The sequence below is a fragment of the Pyxicephalus adspersus genome, chromosome 4 (genome assembly GCF_032062135.1).
Source record: "Pyxicephalus adspersus chromosome 4, UCB_Pads_2.0, whole genome shotgun sequence".
In the NCBI taxonomy this organism is placed as follows: Eukaryota; Metazoa; Chordata; class Amphibia; order Anura; family Pyxicephalidae; genus Pyxicephalus; species Pyxicephalus adspersus.
This window is the reverse complement of record NC_092861.1, coordinates 65,323,132-65,346,629: the sequence shown is the minus strand read 5'-3', so window position 1 is coordinate 65,346,629 and position 23,498 is coordinate 65,323,132. Positions and strand designations below refer to the sequence as shown.

Here is a 23,498-nt window from a genome sequence, read left to right as displayed (position 1 = left end):
GTTTAAGATTTGTTTAAGCCTGATAGGCTTCCAGAATTAATCCAAACAGCCTGTTGTCAGTTTGTCAAATCCCAGAGACTCATATGGTAGCAGAGTTTGTAAGTTTTGACAGTGATGGGAGCCTAGTTTTTGAGAAGTTGAGGTTCCATTTACAGATAGGGTCAAGGATTTTTAAAAAATGAATCATTTCAAAGAATTACACTATTTCTTGTGCCTGCACTTAAAGGATAAATAGGCTAAAGATAAAAAAAAGTTATTGCAGCGTAAAAGTTCATTAATGTGCTGCTTCTGTCCAGTTACTGTGTGTGTAGGAGGGAGGGGGGAGTCTGTTAGATTTACCTATATGCAGCAGTGAAAAATCATGTTTTGAGCATACCATTGGACACAGCAGATTCTACCTATACTTCTACCGAGTATTTTGTCAGATTCCCATGACAAGTGTATATCCATACGGGACCCATGGTTAAAAATCCATCTATGGATGCGAATCCATGTATACCCCTAACAATGTTATCTGGTTGGTAACAACTTACCCTGCAATCATTATGCCTAATGTATAATGTTGATTTCCCCACCTGGTCTGTTTTTTCCCACAAGTTTCCTTCTTATTGTTTTCTAAGGGTAGTATAACTGTTTTATATGCTCAAAGGTTAGGAAATGGACTCTGTCTAGTGAAAGAAAAACACACTGTACAAACAGTTTTATTGTCAAATTATCTGTACATGTATGCTATTATTAATGTATGGAAATTATTATTGCCACATGTATTATTTCACTGCTCCTCACCTTTATGTCATGGAAGTATGCAAATGACTATTTGTTTATTGGTATTTTTGTTTACATTTTTTTAAACTTAATAAAAATAATTGAACACAAAAATCATGTTTTGCAAAAATTAGTGGCAAAGCTGCATTACCCTAGGACTGGGTCAACAGAAATACGAATCGTTTAGCAGGCTAAATACTGCCTTATATTTATTTCATCTTTTTTTAGCTGTTTGCCTGATGTTCAACTTAAGCACTGTTGTTTGGTGCTTTTGGACTGGGTTGGGTTTACTTAGAGTGGAACTAAAGTAAAAATAAAAAACACACCTTTAATCATGCAGATCCGTCAATTGGGTCCTAAGTCATCCCGGTATCCATCTTCAGCCGGCGCCCAATAATCATTATTAACCAAATGTAATTTAAAAAAAAAAAAATAAACCAAACATTCTTTTGGATTTTATCCTGCACCAGAGATCAAATTCTATTTAGAAACTTGGTCAGGGTATGTCCTATGCTGCACCTAATTCTACTTTATGAATACCTTATAAATAGTAATACATTTGCTTTGTTACATTGGGCATTAGACTTGTTATTTGTGTATATACCACCAAACATACAATTATTTGCCATAAGGTGATCACAGCAAGCACAGAGTTCATCAGCATGTTTGCTGTTGGAGTTTTCTTTGGAGGATGTTTGGGATGATGAATAGATGATGAATAAAATTCAAGTTTGATCCCATAGTGGGGTTCACCTTCAACTATTTGTTACTATATGTTACTAACTTCTTTCTAAGATTTTATCCCATAAAGAATATTATTAGAAATAATTCCTTGTGTTCCATTGGGAATATTCACCCTCTTTGTATGTGCTGAAGAATAATGTCATTAGAACATAAAATGATGAGAAATCCTAAATTTAGCTTTTGTTACTGAACAAGAGGTAAGGGACAGTCTTCCAACAGGGACACCTTTTTTCAATGACAATTTCTGGTGAAAATTCACTTTGCAAAGAATACTTAATCATGTACAAGGGAAAAAGAAAAAAAAATCTTGATTGGATTGTTAAACTACTGGACAGAATTTGTATGCTAGAATGACAGCTAGCAAATAATATATGAGCATTGTGTATCATACAGCGGTGTGGGAAAAAACATTGTTAATGAGTCAGTGTAGTGTATGCTTTAAAACATACTGTTCAACAACTTTGTCCATTAGGCTGTACATTTGTGCCTGCTCACAACCATATTAGCATATCATAGAAAAAAGCATTTTAAAGTACAGAAGCTGCATTGAGCAAAAATACATATTGTATAATGCAATGCTTTTTAATGCAAATCAATTGCATAGTTGAGCTATTGACTCTATTCTTAATTACCTAGGCAGTTAGAGAATATATTATGTAAATTGTCCAGTACATAATATTTTATATATGAGTGAGAATTATATATAGTTTACAAGAAATACAATATTGTAATGTCTCACTATCCTATTTAAAACCCAATATTTATCTTTTAAAAGTTGTGCTATGAAATTGCTATTTTTATGGGCTGGCTAGCTAATATTTTTTTACCCATTCACCAATTAATATAATTTACATATAGCTGTAGCAATTTATTATAGACGCAGACATCAAAGGTTATGGTTTGGGACATGTTGTCCTTGGGCCATTGGATATCCTCTTTTAGTTTATTCCTAGGATGAATGCTGCCAAAACATGTAATCAGAATCACTGGATCATAATTAATAATAAGAATTTAAAAATAATTAAAGTGAAATAAGTAAATTGGTTGACTTTGATGAGATTTACTGTTAGTACCAGAAAATTTTTGTTTTTTTTATCATTGATCATACAGTGCATAGGTACAGTATATGTATGGTTAACATAAACTGAATAAACATAAAAAGTTAAACAAAACATTTGGTGTTTACCAAGTTGTGTTTTATTGATAGAACAAAACAAAATAATTTACATACATTTTTATTGAAACCAGTGAAAACTTTACCAACGCTAAAGGTAATCGTTTACAAACTTTCTATGTTATAATTATAATGTAAATCATTTATTATACTGAATGGTATGCTCTTCTCGCTTCATTCTATGTATCAATGGCTTCATGGAAATTTTCTCCAGGATTAAGTCCAAACGTTAATATATTGTTTTTTACACTGGCCCATGCCATTCGTTTAGTAGTAAAACTTGCTGCCCACTCTCCTGTTTTGCATACAGTTATTAGGCCTCCTCTGCCATGCACCTTGTTCTTCATATAATCAAGTGCATGGTCTGCAGCATCCTGGCGAGTTTCACCTAGTTAAAGGAAATTGCACATTAGGTTATTTGCTTAACTGTACTAAGAACATAAACATTAAATAATTATGTGTTTATCTATTATGTTTTTTTGTCTTGTTTTTGTTAGTTTTGTTTCAGCTTCAGCAGTGTAATTGTGAATACTTAATACCTACTAATGTACTGGTATGCAGCAAGAATTTCCACTGCCTCATAACCAATAATAATTGGTATAAGAATAGAAACATGTCATAATTTCATTTCTAGCAGCCTGCAGAAGGCAAAGCATTTTAAAACACAGAAATTATGTTTAATCTATCTTGTAGCTGCTACAATAACAGCAACAAAACTATGCACCTATAACCACAGTATCAAAATAGCAAAATCTATACCTGATTCCAAGTATGACAAATTTTAAAACGAAATGTCTTTTTTCAGATACTAGCAAAATACCCGTGTAAGACACCTTTCATAATTAATAAATACCCCATAACAAATTATTGCAAGCATACCATAGATAAAATTCAGAAATGGCTATGTATGTTTTGGATAAAAATCAATAGGGTATCAGCCTAATGCAAATACTTTTCAAATTTTACATTTTTTTGTTATTATTTGAAATTTTATGTGCACATTTGGTAGCAACATATGGGTCTATCACCTTTTCAATTAATATGCTCCCTATTGGCTTAGACTTCAACAGTTGTTTAGCAAAGAAAAACTGACTGCTAAGTTTTAGGAAATAAAAAAAAATCACTGAACAACTAGTAAAATTGGACATGGCAAAAAAAAAAAAAATACTTTTACCACTACTTTTTACAAATAAAAGTTAAAACTGTTTTAGAGCAGAGAAAACATTATGTTTCTGTAAGGTTGTTTTTTTTGCCTGTTCGCATTTAAATATTGTTACAAATGCTACAAATTATTTTTTTTATTATTATTATGAAGGAATCTCCAATTTCTTTGTGTCCTGAAAGTCCTGTCCTGGGAAAAGTTTCTTCATTATGAGCACAAATGGCAATAAATCCTCACCACAGACAGAACATGCTCACCTGGGTATGTCTAGGCTACAACTTGATGTTGACAAGCCCTGGAAGCTCTGGATATCAAGGATAATATGAAGCATGGGACATAAACACAAAATACACATCGTGCAGAACATAATTTTAAAACTGAAGTATTCAAAAAAGGTTGCACTGACAAACAGAAGTACATATCAGGCTTGCCATGACTTTGTGACGTCCACGGGAAGACCTGGCATCCACTGGGTGAAAAAGGGTTCACCCTCTTTTAGTTGGCATGATGCGGAGCCTGCACAGAGTTTAACCCAGATCAGGAGCAGGCGACCAACCAAGGAAGTGGGGATCCCTTCTCACTACACTAGGATGTTTGAAGATCTACCATTATAAGTAGTGCTTGTTTTCAGATTTTAAACAATGTGCATCTTTATGCAGTGAACATCTGTACTCAAACAATCCACGTGTTGCTGGCTCAGCTTGTATTTTAACTTAGCTCAAGTCTTCTACATCCCTGACAAAGTTGCTCTCTGCCTATGCACTGTTTCTGCACGGTTATGTTGTTTCTGAAACCAGTCATCTGCCAGCCTCCAGTACATTTGTGAAGTGGAGTGTGTGCACCACTAACCAGAACTTATCTCTCTACCTATTAACATCTCAGTTCAGCAGATCAGCTAGACGCTCATGCCGCTCCATGTCCCTGTGTCACCTGTTAGCTCTATCAGGGCCCCTAGTTAGAGTTTATGAAAGACCATCCTCACCTCATCTCCTCTACCTAATAAGTGACAAATATTGCATTCCCAGAATGTATGGCTTGTTTGTTTTATGTTGTTCTTGACAAACACTACTACTAGGAATACTACAGTCACAAGAACTATTATGCTGGCATTTGTCATAGCCTGCAGCAAGAAAACAAATATGTTTATTTACATATAAAGATTTGGTAAAAAAAACATGAAAATATGTATTAACAATCTGTAACTATGTCAAGCTATCTCTGCTTAAAACAAAATCTATTTCAATTGTGGTGATTAGACCTAGCAAATATATTTAACACTAATGAGTGTATGTCAGCAGCTGATAGCTTGGATTTCTAAATCAGATCTAATTAATTGACTACCTGTCTGTCTGTGTCTAAATCTTGGATGTGCTTCCTCTGTCTCAGACATAAATTAAAGTAAATACCATCCAACAAAACATTATGCTCTCAATTTAACAATTAGGGCAATATGGAAATATGCACAAGCTGTGAATTACATTGATTAAATAATACATAATGTATGAGCTTTGATAGTAGTATGTCTGTAGAATCACCTTGTGAGGAGATTATCTTTAATGATTTCTATAGTTTTTCTTCTTTGCTAAATATATACAAAGTCTGTTCATTGTATACTGGATACCAATAACTTTGCAAGTTCCAGCTTGTTAGATCACCTATACATTGGCTTATTGCTTCTTAAATGAGTCCTCCTGACTATTGTTGGAGAAATCATTACCTTTGTTTTTATTATCTTTGTGTGGAAAGGCTGGGCTTACTGCATTGCCAACTAGGTATAATGCCTACCTAGTACAGGATAAGGTCTGTATCTGAAGTTTTTTATTAGCTGCCATGGTGTTTATTCTTTAATTGCATACTAGCACATTAGACCTGCCAACACTGTCAATGCCATTAATAATGAGCTGTCTTTTTCTTAAGAGGCTTCACGCATCATAGAATAGTCCAATGTTAAAGAAATGTCCTGCAGCATGAAGCTTTTAATTAGCTGACTCAAAAAACTTGATAAGTCAAAATATTTTCTGTATCAGTGTAAAGTTGTGCAATTGAATAAATCTGAATCAGTTTCTGAAATCATTATTTTTAAGATGCAATGTTTTTTTTTCTGGTTCTACAAAACATAGCAATATAAAAGTCATACTTACCTCCTTCTTGCTAAAGTGCCAAGGCCTCTCTAAAATGTATCAGTTTTGCCCATCCCACTGGCCAATCAGGAAATAACTTCTTAATCATCCCTGGCTATATAGCTAGCTCAGACACAGCACTCAGCATTTGTGCAACGTGTTCCAACAGTGCAGAGCCCCTTAACTCTGCTGAGAATTTCCTCTACGCCAGTCTATTAATCAAGTGCATTCCAGTCCAGCTTGTTTGTCAACCCCCTTGTTGCCCAGTCTGTTGTTTCCCTGCCTGTTTCCTTGTGCTGTTCCTGTGTTCCTCTGTGTCTGTGATTACTCCGGTTTCTCCCGTGTCACCTGTGCCTCTTGTCGCTTTCTGTGTCTCCAGTGTTCCTTTCTGTCTCGGATGATCCCTGTGTCACGGTTGTCTATTTCATGATTTTTTGGTTCTTGACACCTGACTTGCCTAGTGATTTGGTACTGTACATCATCCTGCCCACCCTGGTGTTATCCAAGGTCTGCAACCTGGCAGTAGCCAGCAGCTCAACAACCTCACCACTGTGCAAGCCTTAGCGCCCCCCAAGAGGCTCCGTTTCTCCAAGCGTAACAATAAAATACCAGCAATAGGGAAACAAAAGCTCATTTAGTGTGATAAAGGTGTGATGAAAGATAATTTCCATTCAATTTCTAGTTGAGGAGGAGAGGAGAATTAACATCCAAGACGTGTGACTAGTCATGAGATTCTAGTAAGAATGTGAGTTTATCTGTTTTAATCTTTCCAACCTTTCCAAATGTAGGACCCTTTGGGAAGGTCAACCAGATTTGCATCAGGTCTTGTGTGCTTTAAAACCTTTAAAGAGTAAGCAGGCAATTGTTTGCCATGCACTTTGTTCCACCTGTGGAGCACTATATATTTTTTAGGGTGACATGAAAAGTTCTCAGATGACCTCACCCTTAGGCGAAGTCTCCAATTATTTCAGTCTGTAATGCTGCTAAAATTGTGGCATTTGTTAGAAAGTAATAACTACATGCAAACACAATGCACTGAATGTATTTTCTATCAACCTGTCAGGATGCTTTGCTTTGTTTCAATTCCAACATGTTTAAACGGAAGCAAAACCAAGGCATCAATGGAGAATGCATTCAATGAAAAACATTTGATGTGTGTTTTAGACATTTCAAAAAATATATATGTTTGAAGCCTGCCTGAGGCAGTGAAGACTAGCCCTTAGTGCTTGCTTTGAAGTGAAATGAAGTTCATAATGATGTCTTCTGCATTAAAGCAGGTCATTTCTGCATGTATTGCATCTCCATTCATATCCATGAGTAAAATATACTCATATTAATTAACAAACATCACTTGTAAACAGGAATTTCGTTTTCACAAATATTAATATTTAAGCCTGTGTCAACCCATATTGTGCTAGGATGACAAATCCATTCATCTACAGAGATGAAAGGAACCACTTATTCAATGAAGGAAACCCATTGCTATGCTGAAAGAGCCCAAAGCAATACGATTTAGGATACAGCTCATCAAACATCCAAATGGGCCCTGATAGTAAAATAAATAGGTCAACATTATTTACAGTTACACCTTTTCCTATAAGTCTGGAGAGTTTGTATTTTATTTCTTCTCAAAGATGCTTACCTTTCTCCATGTTAAAGAGTACAAGTCTTGCAAGTGTTACTTTCATTATGGATTCCCCATGCCCAGTTGTAGACACAGCACCAGTAAAATTGTCTGCATATGCCCCAGAACCTTGAAATAAACATTAAAAGTTGAGGTTTGTCTTCAGGTCCATGTAAGTAGACAAATATACAGTACATATATGTTAGCATTATACTAAATATTTTCACAAACTTCATCTTTTTGAAAAACTGCCTTGCATTTGGTGATGTGCAGTAGCTAATACCTTTATATACAATAAACTCTTGTTCCTTTAACCTTAATCTAGCATCATTCAACCTGGAAGACTAAGGATATCTTGGGAGAGGTGATTGGCTGGCAAGGAAACAGGGAACTCCTAACTGGGCATTAATAAAAAATAGTTTTAAGCTGACTGTTATAAGCAGACATGTGCTGGGCTAAAGTCAAATATTTACCATTAGGTTAACCATTACCTTGCAACTTATTTCAATAAAGGCTCGCAAACAAGACTAATTAAACTCCAGAAATAGCAGCAGTGTTTGGAAAAGACTAGCAGAGTGTTTTCTGAATACAGATATTATAAAGGGGTTCATTTGTGAAGCTGTGGTATAGCCAAACTGCAAATTATAACTCCGGACACATTTATGACACACAGATGGCTGCTTTTCAAATGCTTCACTCTAGTGCAGTGTTCCAAAGCAAGCAAAACCCCACTTATTCTAATTAAAGGGGAAAACGTGGTTGGAGATTACATTGACAGATAATTAAATAGGGTTTTTCAGACCTATATTCAGAGAACACATTTTAGAAATGGTACAACACCCGGCCCAGCATTTTATATACAAAATGTTAAAGAGTAGAGTAATTAGAATAATTTTTGTAAGAGAGTGCATACACTGTCCTCCTAAATTAACTGTTATGATCTGGATTTATTAAACGCTACTTGACAACTAATCAGCTTGGCAACCAAAAATTCTAATGGTCAATTTATGCATTTTCATAACAAATGCAAATGGGCATATTTAAAAAGTGGAACTGTACATTTTCCCAGCAAATAGTACAGGTAAGTAAATCACTCCAATTTAAAAAAAACATGCACCAGGAGTTTTTAAGCCACACGGAGTGTTCGGCAAGTGTCACCGTCACTGCTATTATTACTATTAATATGCACCCAAGCCTAGCTGCAGGTGGCATGTGCAGTAGAAATCTGATTTTTCTGAATGTTTTTTTAAAAAGTATTATTAATCTGCTATTTAACTTTATTTAACGTTAACCAATTATTCACTATATATTTTCATTATAAAGGACAAGGCGGCACTCTTTGGGTCTAGAGGAAAAGAAGTTTAAGCTCCGGATAAGGAAGGGATTTTTCACTGTAAGGTCTGTGAAAATGTGGAATAAGCTCCCTCAGGAAGTAGTTTCAGCAACTACTATAGATTGCTTTAAGAAAAAGATTGATGCTTTTCTAGAAGCACAGAGTAATAAAGCCTTATAGTAAAGATAACATGCTGTTGATCCAGGGAGCATCCAACTGCCTTAGTGAATCAGGAAGGAATTGTTTTCCCCTGTTGGAGCAAATTAAACCAGGTTTTTTTTTCCTTCATCTGGATCATCTATGTCTATAGGGTTTTTATCTGGGATATGTTTATTTCCCTGCTGGTTGAACTTGATGGACTTTGTTCAACCTAACTATGTATGTAACATTTTTTTACAGTATTTTCCCCACAGGGGTATTTTGAGCTATGGACAGGGTTTTGATGTATAATTCAGCAATTGTGAAAAACAATTGTTTTTGAGGGTTTTTTCTTGATGTACCTGATACTTCTTACAGTCCAATAACACACTAGTAGCTTCTACATAAATAAGTTGCCCAGTATAGTTTGTAACTTCACCAAGTATATACTATGACTAAAACTTTGACATAAGTATTTTAGCATTATACATTAGTAGAAGATTATATTTGGTATATCATTTTTGAGATTATTTCTTAATATCTTGTGCACATGTAAGAAATAAGTGTAATAAGTCTACAGTTAAATAAATAGTGTGAAAAGATAAAAAAAAACCCTGGAAAATTTATTGCAAACAACATTGAGATATACATTGGCATCTGTTGACAGAACATATTTTGAGGTAGCAGACAGCAATAAAAAAAAGAAAAGTATTTGCGGACATCATTTTTGTTTTGATGTTTTTCCAGAACCCTTCTATGTTTGGCAGCAGCTGAATTTAATAGTCAAAGCATTTTGGCAGCAATCAAGTTTTTAAATATGGAGATTAAATGAAGTATTTACAAGGCACTAGTGGTCTTTGCCAAATGCCAGAATCCAATATAAATATGCTTGTCTACTGCAAAAACTGCTTAAATGAAGTCATCTTCTCTTAGGTCTAAGATATGGCAAATACATTTATATTATTACTATCCTAATTGTGGTAGTTGTAGTAACAATTGAGTAGTAATAGCAGTAGTAATGTTGACATGTTTTATATATTAATCATATTGTACTGCAAATATGTTGAAATATCAGAATATTACAATAGGTCTGAATCAATAATATTGTAAATCAAGATTTTATTTATTTATTTATCAGAGTTTTGCAGATGTTTTTTAATATTCTTTTACCTTTTTTCTTCAAAAGGGGTTGTAAAAAACCAAAGAAATTTACATTTTCAGTTTATTGGTCATTATATATTCTACTATAGAGAACTTTCAGAATGAGTTATGATAATAAGATAAATTGGATAAGACATTTGAGATCATTTGCAACCTCATTGAGTAAAGTTTGCTTTTGGGTGAAGTTAAGAACAAGGATGAACCACAAAAGCTTGATCAGGTATATATCACATAAAGTTGTAAATCTGTTTGTGCCTCCTGTATGTTTATTAAGGAATAAATATGCACAGGGTACAGAGATACAAAATCTATGTGGTTACCATTAACTACGATTTGGGAAACTGTTGTAAATAGGCAGGCCAGAATTTTCCACCATAAAGGATAAGGGCAGCAATATTTTCATGGTAGTTGTACAACCCAATGAATTGACTACTTTCTATTGGCACCTGCTATTGGAACACCCAGGATTCTTGTAAGTACTATGGTAGTTAACAATAACAGGAGTATTCCTAAACTGATCTGCTACATTAAAGGCAAGAGTACCCCTTTAAAGATAATGTACCATCAGAAATCATCTCTCTTGACCTCTTACATTGAAGGCCAGGGCAGCCCATATAAAAATGGCAGCAGGGAAGTACTTTTGGCATCAGCTTGTACTGCACTCCATGTTTTTGGGTCTGGTGCCCAATGCAAGCACCATGGCAAGTAACAATAGTAGGTGTATTTTTTATCTGACCTAATACAATGATGGTCAAGGCTGCCCCTTTAAAGATGTGGCAGCACTAGTGTTCCAACCATGCCAAGGTCCTGCTCTGATATATGGCTAAAGTCCCAAGCAACTGAAAACAATATTCTTCACAAAATAAGGCAAAAGACAAATAAAATAGTTGCAGCCTTCATTGTGTTGCACATGACCAAAACTGAGAACATGAGTTTACACATTACTACATATTTACCATACCTATGATTGGGCTGTCTCCAACACGTCCAACCATTTTATTAGTTATTCCTCCAGTAGATGTGGCACAAGCAACATTGCCTTCAGAATCGATTGCTACTGCACCAACTGTGTCATGCATTCTAAGAAATAAAAAGCATAATAATAAATATTTGTTAGTGAATGTATCTGTTTAACTTGTGCTAGCATTTTAAAGGCATGAACCCAACTCTTCTGTGAAAGCACAGCACCAGTTTGGAATTTCAGTGTTCATCAGGAAAGGCAAAAAAGCTTTCTGCTGACAACTTCATTTTTGGTTTTCCTAATCACCCCTTTACCTTGGCATAAAGCTGCACACATTGCTTTGGTGCTGGGAAGCGTACTGCATGGTCCTGCCTTCCAAATGGTGAATCATTCTCCACGCAGAACCCCACAGCCCATATCCCAACCTCAGTAGATAGTATTGAATACCAAAATTTTACATATTTTTATGCATGTTTTACATATATATATATATATATATATATATATATATATACAATCACTTTGGCCATGTTTACTTCTTTATATAGTCATGAAATGGTGTTACTTGCTTTATAGCCCACCAGGCAAGATAAGATACAACAAAAAAAGATATATTTTTCATCTCTTGAGTGTTCAGTCAACACCCTTAGATATTAATCCTTAGCACAAACAAACTATGGTTTTTTTCTCTAAATGTTCATAAGGAATTTGTACACTTAGTATATACTTATTCAGAATGACCTAGAGAGTGGATGACACCGCTGTAACTTCCTTGAAATGTAATTATTTTTTGGGGTCCTGCAGGGAAAAATGCAAGTCTTTCTCATCATTATTAATCAATGGGAGTATAATAATAAACTATCTTACAGCAATTTAATAAAAGATTCCTGCACAGTTAGAAATAACTATGCATGGCTCATGTTCTAGTTAAATAATCTCTTGAAGCTCCAGCATTAATTGACTTCTAAATGTTCTGTGATCGGAAGAAGATGTTTTTTATTGAGAGAACATTACTCACAAAAGTGTCATCGATAATGAAGTTTAGACACAAGATGAATGGTACTAAATTAGCACATCACCACATAGGAAAATTCCTGGGCTATTTTTATTGTTACCCCGTAGGAAGCACCTCATTTCTGTTGAAGAGCTGTTCACACATTTTCTGGCTAAGTCTATCATGGTAAATTCAAGGTGACAATGAATGCATACTTTTCTAAAACTCTTTTGGCAGGTTTCCCAATGCACCTGCCGGTCTGCTTTAATCCCATTCCATATGTCTGCAATATGAATGGCATTTCAATGCAGCAATAAAGGGAAAAGATGCCAAACTAAGTCTGCAAGGTTTTTCATTTTTTGTACTCTTTGTAATAGGGTACTGCTATTTTTTTCTTTTTAAATTCTTGTTTGTGTGGCCCTTTCTCAGAGAGATAAGATCATTCACACTGTCCATATGACCATGTTAGGAAGAGAAAATTCTACTCTAACACCTTATAATGGTATGTTTATCAAATGAATGCATACTACAGATATATGTGTGTAACTTATGTTTTGATTTTTGTGTGTAACTGCTTTTTTGATTTTTATTTGAAAAGGTGCTCCCTGAAAAGAAATGTATAAATACTTGGTTGCCCTATAGTCTCCTAATTCCATTTAATTAAGACCTAGCATTGCCAAAGCATGTTTAGAATCTAAAGCATCCTGGTATGTTGGATACTGGACCCCTTTCTATCTGTATGTTGTTCTCCATGTCTACACGACACACCAGTGGTTATGTATATATATATATATATATATATATATATCAGCATTTTATACACCTGGAAGCAAAGCGGAAGCTGAATTCTTAGCTGTTTAAGAGATTGAAGATTGAAGGAGAAATGGGTAAGTATTATTAGTTTTCTTTGAGTGAGAATTTTAATTTTCTCTTTAAATAGCAACATTCTCACATTTAGGGCAACTTGATCTGAAATATATGAATCTTTTATTATGCCATCAGTTATTTATGTATGTAAAATTCTATTCACAATGTATTAGTACTTGCATCAACTGGGGGCTGTCAAATGGAAACAACCACATTGGGGAGTAAATTCTATAGAATTGGTATTTAGAAGGTGATACACCACCTAATTTAACCACTTAATCAACTAAATCAAAACCACTAAAATTTTGTCTAGAAAACTGTGTACAAATGCTTTTCAACAGTGGTTTCCAGAATTTTTTTTAATTGTCAGTATCAACTGATTCCTTATCTTCACATGCTAGTTTCCTGGCTGCCATGCTGGCTTAATGACTTTTGTATTTAATGATCAGGAACAAGCATGGAAAATAAAGGGTTTAATGTTACTCTCCCCTGCGTGCATGTCTCAGAAAGTCCTAAATTTAGTGACAACCAGGCACTTGCTTTTCTTAGAAAGTTTCATTCATTTTTTTATCACCAACTCCTTACTGATATTGCCCAGGGATCAAAACAGTACTCTATGTGAGTTGGCATTCTAGTAAAGATCATATAATGTATTATATTACAGGTCTACCATGCAAAAACAATGTCCATCCAGAAATTCTTACTCCTTTTGAGAAAAGGCTGTGCCAGGGAACATTGAATGTAGCCTTCCCTAGCAATGCTTTGTACTCCAGTTAACTTATAATTATCACTTTATACTAAGTATATTGATATTAGCAATTTTAAATATGATCTTATGATGGATGATCTTGATGGATTTTATTTGATACATTAAAGATCAATTTGATTATTGTGGAAGATGTGCCATGCATACTGTGCAGTGCTTCTGTGCACATATGCTTCCATTCAATTTATTAGCATGAGATGCTTTTACCATACTACCTCTACATCTCTAATATGGCTATTACTGAACACTACATTAGTATCAACATTTGAATCTGCCAGTCTTTAGTGAAGATTTAATGAAAAAAACGGCAGGTGATATTTAATAGATTTATTGCATAACCAAGTATTATAATTGTTGAAATATGTGCACTTAGATTTTATGCAAACCCACAGTAAGCACTAAATTGATTTCTATGAAAGGAATTTGCTTCTGGTTATTGCGAATAATGCAATTTTCCATTAAACTATTTTTTAGGCATTGAAAAATCTAGTCAATGACAAAGCAAATCATTTAGGCTACGCAAATTCTTTCATATCTTTTAATAATAATGGTTTGTGCTATGGGTCACAAAGTGGCACGCAAGAAGACTTTACAGAAATATATAAAGAGATATATTTTTCTCCTTCCTGTAAGTGTATTCGGTTTAACAAATTCCTGAAGCATTCCAGTGGTATTTAAAAAAGTATATGAGACCTTAATGGCCAATATTGAGGACACACAAAAAGTATTAATCACTCCTCCGGTGGCTCTACAAATCTAGCTGTCTGTATTGTGTAAATTCATGACCTGCTTTTTATTTCAATAAAATCTTACTTCACCTTACTGAAAGTGAACTGACAATTAGAGGTTAATGCTCCTCCTTTTTACCAAATACTATGTATAGCGCTCTTTTACTGGTTCAGATGCATATAAGTTTGTGTATGTTTTTTTTTTCAAAGTATGCAATTCCACCATAGGGCACAAGAACCAAGCTAAAGGTAAGAGAGGATCACACTCTAGCAGTGTTCCTAGAAGGATGGCGGCTGCCTTGACAGATCCCATTAGGCCAGGTGCTGTGCCAGGTGCATTGCTAGGTTGTGGGCATCATTCCTGGGTACAACCCCTTTCTGGGGGTATCAGGGTACAGCCAAACATTATTTAGTTTATCTCCACATATATGTTTTTGTCATTTCTTATCACCTCCAAATTTGCTTTATATTTATTTAGTCACATACAGAACTTATTACAAATCTCTTGGAAATCTTCTGCCATTTGTCATTCCACAACCCTTGAATGCACCTTTCAAATTTACCTCTTTGCACAAACATTAAGCCCGGGGACATAGTTATAAGTAGTAACTGTGACTTCTGCAGTTACTGGAGGTGAATCAATCTCTATCATTGATAACACATGTACCATGAACATTTACCTGCAATAAATTTTGTTGAAAAAAACAATGCAACAATTATATTTTAGATTCTATTCGAATATTATTTACAAGAAACACAGGTGATAAGATCTCGGCCTTAACATGGTACTTACTGCTCTGAGTTAAAAAGAGAAGTGACACTTTGTTGATATTTTTGATATTGTTCCCATTCCTTTAAAGCAAGCTCTGTTACCAGTTCTTCTCTTGGGACTTGTTTTATGTTCATTGTTTCTGCAAACTTATTTGCACCAGCACCAGTCAGCATAACATGAGGAGTCTACAAAATACAGATTCATATTCTGATTAGATTTTTAAATTAGCTTTAAGATTATGCTTTCATAAATCTAAAGAAAAACTTAAAATAATGTATTCTATTTAATCTTCCCATTTGTTGAATATACTGCTAAAAGGGTTTTTTATATGTGTTTGATATGTTCACAAATACCAATCTTACGAGAACTCCTATGAGTGGATAACTTCATACTTCCTGGTATTAAACAGTTCTTTTAAGTTTTGGATAGAATGGGGAAGGTTTTTTTTTTCTCCTTACATTTTGTCCTGCTGACAACAGCTTAACTAGACAAAAAGTGAAAATACAATTCTGTCAAGTATTGCACCTTTCCATTTTTCTACCTAATAAACCATATTTATTTATCTTGTGACTTGCAGCTAGTGAAATTCCCCCCATTTCTGTCTCATAAAACATTATCAGGGGGTCACAAAGTAAGGATAAAATTGTCTACCTGAACCTACCAGATATCCAAGAAAGGTTTTATTTTTTCTAAATCATTTTACTGACCAGGCTGATCAGAAGATGAATAATAAGATTTAACAATATAAGATAATACCAATATAAGGCTAGATCAATTAACAAAGTACAAAACCCAGTACATACCAGGTGTTTGGAACCATTTTATCCAATCAAGTTAAATTATAAAAGATTAGGTACAAAGAGTACATAATATCCATTAGTTATCTATCAAATCAAAAGTTACAGGAACAGAATAATACAATCTTTTGAACAAAAGTTACTCGTTTGTATTGTACTTTGTGTCATGGAGTTAAGCTATGTACACACGTCAAATTGCCCGATAATCGGCCCAGGGCAGATATTGGGCGAGAATCTGGCGTGTGTACAGCCCATGTCTTTCATCGTCTATGGATCTTCCTGGCGGATCCACGAACGATGAACGACGAGCAGTCCTAATGGAAGGGAAGGGGGAGAGCGCACAGCAGGGTGCCGCTCCGTCGCTCTCCCCCTCTCCTCTCCATAGAGCAGAACGGTGCTGTAAGTACAGCACTCGTTCATGCATCGTGCGGTTCTTATCATTAGAAAGGATCATGAAAGATCCTTTCCAACGACAAGAATTGCACGTGTGTGTATTGTTGGATATCTATAAAAGATTCCAATGTTATTTAAGGATGTTTGAAACTTTGGTTAGGTGGAAACATTTTACTAACAAAACAGCATCAGTTCAAGAGGGGTTTTAACATGTTTTTGCTCTGTTAAAACTCACAAAACATTTTTTTACTTGGTGTACACTTTAAATACATTGTTCTCTGAGGACTACAGAACTATGCCCCTCTATGTGATGGACCATAAGAAAAACCATGGACTAGCCTTACTTACCGGTATGTTGTCTTGAAACAAAAGTGAAAATATAGGAATAAAGACTGAAAAACTAATGCAACCACCCCATCTAAGGTCTGCTAATTTACACTACAAATATTTCTTTTAGATACACTTTACGGCAGACACATGCTGCTTAGCCTGAAATTTGACTTGTATGAGAAAGCGACTGAATTACTTATTAGTGAGAATTAAATAGGCACTGATATACTTGATGAAGAATTTGTTCCAGCCCTCAAGCACTAAAAATATAATTAATGGCAGCTTTTTACTGCTATCTTGTATAAGGTAAGTTCTATTTTTTTGTCCTGGTTCTAGCTTTGCTCATTACATTGTCACATAAACCAGAACAGCACGCTAACTGCAATAGACTCCTGACAGAACCTACCGATGGATTCATTAAACTTCAGGCTTATTATACTTCGGAAATTCAACCGAATGTCTGTTGCCATAGTACTAGCTTCAACCATGCTGCCACAATTAGCAGGAACACTATATTTATATTTAATTTTAAAAAATCTACAATCACATTTACCTTGTCCTTGATAGTATTGTGTAAATAAAACAATAACATGTACAAAGCAACATACAAGGTATTCTTCTCATCATTTCAGTACATTCAGTAAGTAACAGTGAATTGAATTTGTGGTGCATACCGTATACTGTATATATTAATGACACATCTATGTTTATCCTTACCTTATCCTGGAAAAATGCATTATTTGTCTAACATGCACCATTATATAAAGGCAATAATTATAGTATGTAAATCTAAAATCAAAACTTGTTTTTTTTTTTTTTAACATTTTATTTTTATTTAATTTGCATGAAATTTTAATAACCAGGAAAAAGGAGGAAGGGGACAGGAAAAATAAGGGGGTTGGGGGATACAACAAACCATATATCCTCAATAGAATAAATCAGAATCATACTAACAAGTATCACAATATTACAACCTTGAAAATCAGGTAGGTAAAAGCATCTAATAATTGCCAATGACTGTGGCCTAGCGCCATTATTAAATACAGTAGGCTCCATGACCCGCAAACTTCTCCCAATCTGAACAGTCACATGAAATAACAGATTATCATCTATCAGTCATGAATCTATAAGCAAATGGTTTTATTCCTCCAGGGCTTCTAATAAGCTTTTATATTCATTGAATTTCTGGAACATTATCCAGGGGGCCCAGATGTCAAGAAATTCTCGGTCCTATCATGGACCCCTGAGGTGGGATTTTCCATAAGCTTTATTTTATTGACCTAATGTATCCACACCCCCCATAGTGGGTGGTGTGGCCTTCTTCCATAAGCCTGGGATACAAGTCAAAACTTGTTTTTAAATGTTGGATTGGGTAAATCTGTGAAGTTTCTCATTTCTCCAGATCGTTGTATATCCGCTAGTTTTTATTCACCTTCAAATGGGCTTGTTCTTGTAATGCTGAAGAAGTTTAACAACTACTTTATATTTATTTAGTCACATACAGAACTTATAGTACTTTTCAACTACTTTAGTAGTTCAGAACTGATGAATTGGCCTTTAGAGTTGCAAAACGTCTTCAACATTACAAGAACTCCAGAAATCCAGTTAATGGTAATTAACTACTAGTAGCTTAGATTAGTAGTTAATTAATAGCAGTTAAGAATTAATAGTTAAAACATAAGTTTGCTTTTTGTTGACACTGGGGTAATTTTCTTTTACTCCCAGCTCTAAACAACACAAAAAGGTGTTGTATATTGTCTCCAATGTGAAAAGGAAAATACTATCTTAGAAAGTTTTTAATGGAACAAGTGCACTTCATTTCATGTACTTATGGCATGACTTTTTCCTCAGTACCAGTGACTGTGGTCACCAATAAAAGTTAGAATTAAAATTCACTAACAGGAACACTAACAGAAATAAACAGTCACTTAATCCAAAACTTTAGGAACTTTTTGAAAGAAGATGGCAATTTGCATTTTGCATGCTAAAAAACTTTTTGGTAAGATTATTATTAGCCTTTCCAAGACCAGTCAGACAATCACCATTTAAAAGTGTTACACTTTTGAAAGCAAAGTTGGAATATGAATAAATATATGCAGGGAAACTGGTTTAATGACCACAGCCCCCTTGTATGAATATCTGTAATATATAGATTCACTCCAGGAAATGAGACATTACTATTTTTTTTCAATGTAATTTTCAGTGTTCTCATTGCCTCTGACAAGTACAATGGGATATGTCATATTCCCCTGCAATAATCCCTACAGGTAAAATGATCTGTTTACCCGATAATGCACTGGTCTGCAGCAAAGAGACCATTCTTACTAATAAGAGCTGTAAAACAAGCACTTTCCCACTATGGAGCTATTTATACTTGTTACTTTGGAGAAGGGTGACAGGATATTGCAGGCTCCAGTCTTTTACAAAAAAGGAAACAACAACAATCAGTTGGGAAAAAATGCATTCCAGCCAATTTAAGTCTAGTTCTCATTGGCTTTAAACAAGCTTCAGGCTGCATTGGAAAGAAAGCTCACCATGCTTCAAGTTTGCTTGGAGCAACACATGAAAAACAGCTTTGACATAGGTCAACAGGGTAGTCTCTGTTAAAATTGAAACAAAGCAAAGCTATACCAACTATGGAGACGACTCTGTTAGAAAAGCTATGGGAGTGCATTTCAGGGGCTTCAAAAAACTTAAATAATTAAAGGAAAGACCTAATCCTACAAATTGTGTGCCAAAAAAGTTAAGGGAGTATGGTCATTGTTAGAATTACAACATCTACAGCTGTAGGTTTGAAAAATTAGATAACCCAAAACTTTTCTTATATTGCAAATGCTGGAAAAGTAAATCACTTGGCAGTGTACAATATATATCTCTATGAATGAGACATCTCTGTTGAATTCCTAGGTCAGCACACCTGCACTGTATATTATGAGGGGGTCCATATACTTCTTTGTTAACTTTTTTTTAACATTCTTTATTTAATTTAAAGTAACTTGAACATTACATCAGTGCACATATACAATATGGTCCATATTTTGTACATTGAAACAGCACATACAAAAGCTTGGTTACTTGCCATCCTGAGTAGAGAAACACAGATTCTTGACAGGTTAAAAAACACATCCCTGAGGAGCAGTGATAGAGATCTTCTTCCCATGGTGTAGATATAGCATTTCCAATATGTATCAATATGAATGCCCCTATTTAGGGCTTTTACTGTACCTCTGGTGTCATATAGCTAACATATTCGGGTGATCCCACACATTTTTGCCATTCATACCATTGCATTGATGAACTGGTTATGGGTGTCCCATATACTGGAAGTGAGGTCTTCCAATTGAGAGATACGCAATCTGGCGGCCGACACCAGGTGTGAGAGTATTGGTTACCTGTAGGCCTTTATTGGGATAATGCTGTGGTGCAGTCAAAAAAAAAGATAGGCACCTGAGGAATCTTGTACTCTGTTAAATGTCATCATGTACTCTGAAGCTGCCATCTTCCTCACCACACTGCCAACAAATAATTTTGTAGCTTAATTACCCATACTCTTTGCTCAGGAAGTTTTTATGGGACAGTAGAGTAATTGTTTCCACCTGCCCTGGTGTGAAGCAGATTCCCATATCCCTCTCCCATGCTTTAAGATAGGGAGGTACACACTAGCCCTCATTTATTAAAGCTCTCCAAGGCTGGAGAGTATACACTTTCACCAGTAAAGCTGGGTGATCCACAAAACCTTGAATGGATTTCCTAAAATTATTTGCTATTTGTTGGCAAATATTTTGAATCCTGGACCAGATCCATTCCAGATTTGCTGGATCACCCAGCTTCACTGATGAAAGTGTATTCTCTCTAGTCTTGGGGAGCTTTAATAAATCAGGGCCACTGAGTTTGGGCAGCATTCTGCAGCAAGTAAATAACTAAAAGTGAGTGTCTTTTCTCCCCTACACCATCGCAAAGGCTCTCAAACTCAGTCACAGGTCCAGCAAATGTCCTTGGCAGCAGGAGAGACCTGAGGAAATGGGACATTTGCATTGCCCTCCAGGTATTTAGTTTAAATGGTCCCTCAGAATCTCTCAACTCTGCATCCCCCACCCAATCTTGATTTTTCAAAAATTAACTGGAACTCCTGAGTCAATCGTAGTATTTTGAATTTATCCCTGGGAGAAAAAGATGGTTCCCTTTAATTGAAAATAGTGGTGATGGGCTTGGGGACAAGGACACCTTTTGCAGTTTCTTCCTTGTTAACATTTAATGAGACACACAACCGAATGTGGTGGAATATTCAAATGTGACCAGCAACCTCCACATCCCCAGGTGGGTGGCAACAGGAACTAATGATCTGGCAGTATCCAGAATATCTAGGAAACCAGGGTTAATCCATCCCATATATCTGTATCTATATCTACCTATAAGTATTGCTTTGACTGGCCAGACCCTTTTAGTCACATTATTTATTGCCGTGTGTGTACTGTTTTTGGTTACTACTAGTCTATCTTTATATTTACCTACCTATCTATCTAATATACAAAATATACATCATTCATTGCTATCTGTTCACTGGTTTTTACCAGTCATTCTACCTATCAAATTATCAATCGTACGATATATATATATATATATATATATATATATATATATATTTTCTTTAAAAAGTCTAGAAATATAGAGTACATCTAATGTATATCTACTTTATTCTGAGTTTTACTAATCTTTCTTCTGTTTTTTAATAAATAAGGTAAATTTGTATGCAACAAAATGTATCATAAGCTTTATAATAAAATAAATTACACAAAAACAATTTCAGAGCAATTTACTACACGAATTACATGATCATCACAAACTTTAGTTTTTTTTTTTTTAATTTAAAAGGCTCTCTACGGTTTCACGAAATAAAAAAAAAAATCAATGACATAATGACATTTGGTTCAGACACTCCATGGATCTAACTGTAATAGTGTATATTGTGAAATAAAAAAAATCACTAATTAGTTTAAGGAAAAAAAGGACACAATGCTAAATTGTTCAGTACACTGAAAAGCTGCTGTCTGAGCATTGCACCCAAAGCATACCAAGAAAAAAGGAACTTTACAGATGGAAAAAAATAACCTGTTCCTTTTGGACACCCTGCTGTACAGCCATAAAAGAGAGACCAACAAGAACTCACAACACGAAATAGAATAAAAGCCTTAGCATTAAGAAAATGCTACAAAGCACAATCAAAAAATTATCAAAGGAGCAGAGCTAAGCGGAAATAAAAAGAAACAATCTCAGCATGGGATTTTCTGCATAGTTTCTCCAGAATTCACAAATTAGAAGCCCATAAGGTGAAGAAAAAAAGTGACAAGCAACATTCATTAAGTGGGGCTGCTGCTTTTACTGGAGTATAGTAAAACAAGGAACATTCTGAACCACTACAGGCAAGCTATATAAACACTTGTGAGCAGTGAAGTATAAAGCCTTCCATTGCTGATATTCCTCTGAAAATGCTAGTTATTTGATGGATTTTGTCAACTGTGCCTGTCAACACATTTTTTCAATATATTTTTATGTTCACATGATAGTGATCTTTGGTTTTAGAACACTGTTAACTGAGTGACAACCACATTGAGGAAAAACTATTTTCATCAAGCTTGACAATACAATGCATTAAACAGTGTTTCTCAGTCAGGGTTCAGTGGAAACCTAATGTTCCTCCAGAGGTTGCTATGGGTTCCTTAAACCTTGAAGATGCCTTCACACACTTACTAAAATTCATAATTACTTATTTTCTTGGACATAGGAATACCCATTAATGTTTTGGTAAGAGTAGGGGAATAAGGTATACAAAGGCAGACATGTTTGTAGTCCAACCTGTGTGACAACCATTGGAACCTTAATAGAATCTGATTTATTAAAGCTCTCCAAGACTGGAGAATATAGACTATCATAGGAGATCCTGGATGATCCAGCACATCTGGAATGGATTTCTTAAACATCCTTTGGCAAATGTTTTCAATCCTGGAGCAGATCTATTCGAGGGTTGCTGGATCACCCAGGAAAAAAGGAAGCCACTACACCCAAGGACCTAACAGCTGCTATATCTGTAGTTTTTAGTTTGGCGTTTAGATATATTTTTAAGAATAGGTGTACAATAGTATATATAAAGTTGCAGTACATGCTTAGATACAAAGACATATGGCATATGGTGCTGTTGTACACAAAACACAGACCCTTGAGTTTTCAGGATGCCCTTATTATCTGCAAATGATTCACAAATGCTGGTAGTTTGATGTGGATTCATTTCCATTATTTGTTCCTATTGACATTAGCAAATTAGGCCCTGAATGTTTGCATCTGTCAAGTATACAAGTAAATGTTCCCATTTTGATTTATTCCTTTACAGTGACCGTATTGAGGTATTAAAATTCATTTCTGAATTTCAATATTCTTAGTCAACTAAGCCTTAGACTTGCAAATTTGTTTGCAGTAGAAACCTAAAAAAAGTTGGTTAATTGAGATCATAAGGTCCAAACCACCTAGATGTAGATCATTTGACTTTCTGAACACTGTCTGAACTGATTGTAGTCACCCTTGCACAAGAAGTGTGTTGTTGGCATTATTATTCAAATAAAATGAAGCCAGCGTGATATATATATATATTGGGTTATTAAAAAAAATATCTTTAAA

At 35.0% G+C, this 23,498-nt stretch overlaps 1 protein-coding gene across 2 annotated transcripts in view; it reads right to left on the bottom strand.

Moving 5' to 3' along the window:
* Positions 1 to 2,694: 2,694 nt before the first annotated feature.
* Positions 2,695 to 23,498, bottom strand: part of LOC140328697 (isoaspartyl peptidase/L-asparaginase-like) — a 78,140-nt gene continuing 57,336 nt past the window's right edge. For both annotated transcript variants that reach the window (XM_072408472.1, XM_072408470.1), the window contains 4 exons: positions 15,331 to 15,494; positions 11,183 to 11,301; positions 7,608 to 7,718; positions 2,695 to 3,071 (listed from right to left, as the gene is read on the bottom strand). In XM_072408472.1, the coding sequence (XP_072264573.1) occupies positions 2,863 to 3,071; positions 7,608 to 7,718; positions 11,183 to 11,301; positions 15,331 to 15,494 (603 nt within the window). In that variant the 3' untranslated portion in view covers positions 2,695 to 2,862. The remainder of the gene's footprint in view (positions 3,072 to 7,607; positions 7,719 to 11,182; positions 11,302 to 15,330; positions 15,495 to 23,498) is intronic.